Source organism: Toxorhynchites rutilus, chromosome 1 (genome assembly GCF_029784135.1).
Source record: "Toxorhynchites rutilus septentrionalis strain SRP chromosome 1, ASM2978413v1, whole genome shotgun sequence".
Lineage (NCBI taxonomy): Eukaryota > Metazoa > Arthropoda > Insecta > Diptera > Culicidae > Toxorhynchites > Toxorhynchites rutilus.
In genome coordinates, this window is record NC_073744.1 from 88,077,425 (window position 1) to 88,083,424 (window position 6,000).

At 36.5% G+C, this 6,000-nt stretch overlaps 1 protein-coding gene and 1 long non-coding RNA gene across 3 annotated transcripts in view; both read right to left on the reverse strand.

Annotated features, from left to right (window-relative positions):
* LOC129762869 (biorientation of chromosomes in cell division protein 1-like 1) overlaps positions 1 to 1,421 on the reverse strand; it is a 39,389-nt gene extending 37,968 nt beyond the window's left edge. The window contains exons 1-2 of the mRNA XM_055761440.1: positions 1,041 to 1,421; positions 55 to 971 (exon numbers count right to left, since the gene is read on the reverse strand). Of these exons, the coding sequence (XP_055617415.1) occupies positions 55 to 971; positions 1,041 to 1,285 (1,162 nt within the window). The 5' untranslated portion in view covers positions 1,286 to 1,421. The remainder of the gene's footprint in view (positions 1 to 54; positions 972 to 1,040) is intronic.
* Positions 1,422 to 2,570: 1,149 nt separating this feature from the next.
* Positions 2,571 to 3,438, reverse strand: LOC129762880 (uncharacterized). 2 transcript variants are annotated; one of them, XR_008740737.1, is made up of 5 exons: positions 3,385 to 3,438; positions 3,070 to 3,329; positions 2,927 to 3,009; positions 2,778 to 2,869; positions 2,571 to 2,720 (listed from the first exon to the last, which is right to left on the reverse strand). It is a non-coding gene; the product is annotated as an uncharacterized LOC129762880 (long non-coding RNA). The 2 variants fall into 2 exon arrangements; XR_008740736.1 differs by having other exon boundaries at positions 2,927 to 3,014.
* Positions 3,439 to 6,000: the final 2,562 nt, after the last annotated feature.

The window sequence follows — 6,000 nt, forward strand, 5'->3', positions numbered from 1 at the left end:
TATAGAAATGAAAGACGTAGTCCTACGTCAAAAATTATCTAACATAAAACTTACCACCATTATCAACCGAAACTATTTCGTTTGTTTTATCCGGATAGTTTTCCGACAGTTGTTTGTTCCGTACCGTACCGCTAAATTCATAAGTCTCTTTCTTCAAATCGAACTTGAATCTTTGCGGTTGCTTGCTCATATTAGACTCCTCAACACTCTCATGTACTACCTCCCCTTCCTCATTTGGACACTCGTTGAATTTCGGCATTTGAGCTTCCTCCGCTATATCAAGTCTAGGATTCTGATGTATTTCCTGCTGATGCAGTGGAAGCACACCTTCTGAGTTCGTAATAATTGATAGCCGACTATTGCTGGAAACCTGTGACAATTGGGAATCATTCTGAGCAGTCTCAGGACTATCATGTGCACGATGAAGTATGTCGTCATCAGGACTTACAGTTTTTAGATCTTGTTCATCCACTCCGACAGACCTTTCAGCAATTTCAATGGCTTTGGTCCCATGAACATTAGGTTCTTGAATGCTGTCCTGATGATGTTCGCTCTGGACTGATTCTTGTGAGGTTAAGCCACTTATAGCGGAAGTGTGCGAATCGTTACTTTCTTGCTTTGTTTGACTCGGTGAACGCGTTTCCAATGGTTCAAAGGCAGGAGACTCAAAATCATCTACATTCTCTTTAGATTCATTTAGTTCCTCATTAATACTTTGCTCGTGTGTAGCCAATATATCCGACGAAGCACTAGAAGATTTTTTATCTGAATCGGGACTGACCGCCTCAAGATCTTCGGGCATAAAGTCAGTCTGTATGTCAAATCCGCTTCCATTAATTACTGGCTTCGGTTTCTCAATTCCGAGATAATTGTAAACAATTTCTTCCACCTTGGGATGAAAAACTGCAGATATTTTTGGATTCACTACTTGGTCAACGATACGTTCTACGCCAGTTTCTAAAAATCCAGAACTTAAACCGCAAAAAATAGTGAAAATTGTATTTGTATATTTAATAATTGTTGTCAGATTTTGTACTTACTCAATAATATTTTTCCTGAGTTTCTCTCGTAGTTGATTTTTGTGGCGGATGTTTTCTGTCCATTTTTGTTGAGACAAAAACTTGCTAACCGAACTTTCCACTCTCTGTCGTAAATTTTGATAAGCCGGTTTGGTGTCAACGTCCGCAAGGCATTCCTTTCTGAACTGATCGAAAAGTCCTTGAGATTTCACCTCATGCACAATTGCATCAATAAAACTGGGATCATCTGCCAAATTTTCCATCATTTTTGATGTGCAATATTGTAGAATTATTTAATAAGCTCAGTTTATTCTTTAGCATTTATTTTAATGGAAAGAACGTGAAAAATAAGTTGATGCGACGTAAATAAACATTGATACACATATGTGTCAATTCCAACCGAGACAGGTACAGCAGGGATGCCAGGTTTGAAGACATGTTTTCATTTTGAAGACATTTGACTTACTTTGAAGACATTTGATTTTGTGAAGACATTATGAAATATGTGAAGACATTTCAGTATGATATCGTATGTGAATTTTTGAGAGATATTATTTCCATAAAATTCTAACTATTGGCCGAAAAGATCGTCAAAAGAAATGGGGCTTTTGTCTCAGTGTCATTCGTTCGCTTTTTATCGCATGTCACTTGTTTACTTTTGTTCTTCTTAATCAACGGAGACTTTTATCTCGGGGTTTTTAGTTCAACTAACAATAATCGCACCTCGGATAAATCTCATTTGTTATGATATCGCCACTGCGCAAAGCTAGCCTCGGGATCATTCACTCGCTTTTTTCAAACTTTTCCAAGCAGGAAATCCACAAGTATAAAGAATTAATTCAACAAGAAAGTGACTTTTACTTCAAATATGAATCTGGAGAACTTCAAGTGCTCTGATATTGTCCCTAGAAGACATTAGCTCATTCCCACTCTACTTTGTTGTGCCCAAGACGGGTCTATGGTACTAAGTGAGGCCGTTTCGTCACTAAGTTGGTTAGGGGAGCGGTATATGAAAACAGTACGGAAGAAAGCAGAAGGGGAATTATTTCCTTGAAGCGTGAAAGAGACAGACTGATCAGGAGCGATATTCGGCACTAGCGTATTGTATTTTGTTTACAAACAAAACACAGTAGACTTCCAAGATGGCTGAAGAGTGGTTTTAGCAAGTTGGCCCACCTTAGGATATACTTCTACGCGCCTTGGTTGTGCCTATTCGGTCCCAGAAAATGGTGTCGACAACGGTGCCGATATCGTGCCACTTTGCAATAATTTTGTCGATCTATCCTTTGTATTTGACATCTAATTACGTGCCAACACTGTGCCAATCTGGCACGACGTCGACCTATTACAACACTGCTCGACCGGTACCGTTACATTGTATACAAAGGTGAAACATAAGAAAACAAAGTAAATAAACATTGAACCATTTTATTTTTAATTCAATTTGTACATATTTATACTGATACTATCACTATGCAATATGACTATACTATGATATACATAACTATACTACAGAATCAACGACTATACAATAAAATGTTATAGCATTAGTAAATTTCCTCTCAGCTCATGTTTGTATTGGTTCGAGAATTTACAGTATACTGATAAAACATTTCGAGCCATCATAATTCTATTCCAAGTGATTCCATCCAGTCCAATACTCGTGTAATGCTTTTCTGATTTAGACGAGGTAAATTCACACTGAAATATAAATGTATTCACAAATTGGTTCTAAAAAAATTTTTAAATAAATATTACATGTAATGCATTCGCTGAATTGGTGACACCGGCAACTGACGAAGCAGTTCAAATGTGAAAGTTAGGAAGTGGCAGAAACAATGCGGTATATTCTGAAATAAAATACACGTTAGTCCATCCTTTCATTGAATATATTTGATTGCTGTTACCATTGTTTTATGATTGTTGCCGATTCAACCTATTTTTTGTTTTCACATATGAAGAATATGTGTAACTGTTGCTTAGAGACAATCTGTTCTAGAAAAAAACATGCTGTCAATGCAATCATTAGCATATTCTTAAATATACATACCTGATTAAAGACGCGCAACTCAAAGCCACCTTATTTGAATTATATAGTTTCCTTTAATTCTTTATCCTGAATGTATCCATAGTTCCGTACAAGACGCTCGAGGTGTAAAGCAGCACATTTTCACAGCGACATAGCCGGAATAGCAGTATCGTTACGGCAATCATTGGCAGCATTACATGAAAAATATCAAGTCTCCTTATTCCTTTTATTTCGTAGACACCAAATCACGAGTGGATAACCAAATGTTGTTTAGAATTCAGCTAAAATTCAAAAAGGCGTTAAAGACAGAATACTCTTGTTTATTGTGAAAATTACTTGCTTTTAATAATTTCCCGTCCGCTCCGCTCTCATTTGTTTATTCAAATGACAGTCCAGCGTGAAAGAGAAAAAGCAAACGCCAGTGATGCCGTTTCACTCAGTTAGAGTTATCTTCCAGTAATTATGGCTGAAACTTTAGGTAGTGCTATCTGTGGGAGACAAGGCGGGGTTGGATTCCATCACTTTTGTAGCACTTTTCGTCGCTCGGTCGACGTGGTGTCGATAACTACTCGAAAATAATTTAGAGCGGGTTTACATTAGAAAATTTGAATGATTGTGTGAAGTACGCAGTTGTGAAATATATTCTTTGTTCACATTTATTGAATTAAACTTCAAAACTTCAAGGCAAGTTTAGTGAAATGCGCTATATAACAATGCCCATTAAAATAAACATTGAATAAGCCATCAAACTTTCTTCAAAAGTAAGCTATGAATTTTAGTTTCCTTCGACATGAAGGCATTTGAAGACATATTTTCGTACCATGTGAAGACATTCGAAGACATTTTCTCGTACCATGTGAAGACTTTTGAAAAAATCACCTGGCATACTATAAAAAAAAACAGGAAGTGGGTTATCTCTATGGTATAACCGCAAGGGTGACGTAGGACTATCGTTGATTTAGAGATCATTTGTATGAAGTTGAATCTGAATTCATTCTGAATGAATGAATATTCGAAAACTTCGAAAACGAGAGCGTTACGTTGGAGGCACAAGGTTTTATGCATCCAATATTGGATACAGAAATATCCTACTGATGGGGAAGAATAATCTTCAGAAGCTATCGTGTTGATTGCGATTGATTGAAAAATCACAAAACCTAATGTATTTGGTCACAGTGTTACATGGATAGAAAACATTAAAATAAACTCTTTCATATGAATGTAATTTTAAATTCCCAGAGGAACTGGCAGATTATTTTCAGTAACGATTAGATATTTCCACATTTTCCTCGATACTGGAAGCCCACCAGTGGTTAATGCTAACTCGATAACCATCTGTTAATAGCACTTGATTGAAACATATTTGGTCACAGTGTTACATGGATAGAAAACTTTCAAATAAACTCTTTCACATGAATGTATTTTTAAATTCCTAGAGGAACTGGCAGATTATTTTCCGGATCTTTCTCGATCCAAACGGAAAGAATTCCGTGCGTGTATGTGTGTTCGTGTAGCGGCTGCTTCGAGATCTTCCCGGGGAACCGTTTGTAGCATCACTCTCCTCCTGATGGATTCCCTTCTGGCCTAAGGTGCACAAACAGGCTCTTGGTGACACCGTTCATCCGCGCTTTCATGATAAATGAAGAGCTTCACCACAACAGCGACAACATGCTCCAATAGCTGTTCAATTAGAACTGAGTGGATTTCCGATCGGCGCTCGCTTATATACCGATTGGTGATTTCAATAGCCTATTTTGAAAGCAATTTTAAGACTATTGAAACAAGTTTTTGGATCAGAAAGTAACAAGTATAGAACGCGTAGACATTTTATCTTTCGAATGAAGTGTTTATCATACCATTTCGTTCAGTTGTTTAGGAGCTATTAACACTCAAAATCTCGGTCTCCGGCGTAACGCTTTCGTTTTCGAAACTTTGATTTTACACCCCGGTATAGAAATGAAAGACGTAGTCCTACGTCAATATCCCCGAAACTGTGACTGTAAAAAATAACCTTAAGCCACCGATTAGTTTTTAGTTTACATTTTACAATTCTTCCACAAGTGCAATTCTTTCACAAATGTGTATATGTGCACTGCATTTAGCAAATAACTATACGGAAGTCAAATATTTGTATTTTGCTTTTGCGCGTTTGAATCTAACGACGAATCGTTAATATATGAAGCCGTTCAATCCGGTGACAGTAAGGACTAAAATCAAATAAGAATAGTGCGGTAATGATCTTATGCATTATATTCAATAAGTTAGTTTACCAAGAACACAGAGACAAAGAATATTAGAAATATGAAAACTTGAAATTACAGAACCTTTATCATCTACTAGCTATCTAGAATGTCGTTATACAGTAATTTACATTTAATGCGACATTTAGCTAATTGGACAGACCTGTAATGTGACACGTTTAATTGGACATTACATATACGTAATATGCCACATTGTGTACGCATATAAATCCGTTTATAACGATATACGATGCTATTTACACTGATATGCGATTTGGCACAACAATGCTATAAACAACGAATAGACTCAGCAAACATTAAATCGTATAACTTTGCACATGATAAGTCACATATAATTTCGTATCAAATCACAATCGCATAAAATATCAATCAAAATATCGATCATATATATCTAAAATCGCATAAAATGCAAAAACACGATTTTCCATGTCATCGATGGATTGAGTGGTAACGTTGTCGTATCAAATCGCATATCAGTCCAAAAAGCATCGCATATCGTTATATACGGCTTTATATGCGTACAAAATATGGCATATACGTATATCGCCTCCACTTTTATGTGTATATGCTAGTTATCTGCATCATATATCATACAAATGTGTCTTGGTTGTATGTATATCGCCTCCAATTATAGCTATTCATACGACTTAATGTTTGCTGGGGAATGTCCCAGCAAACATTAAATCGTATA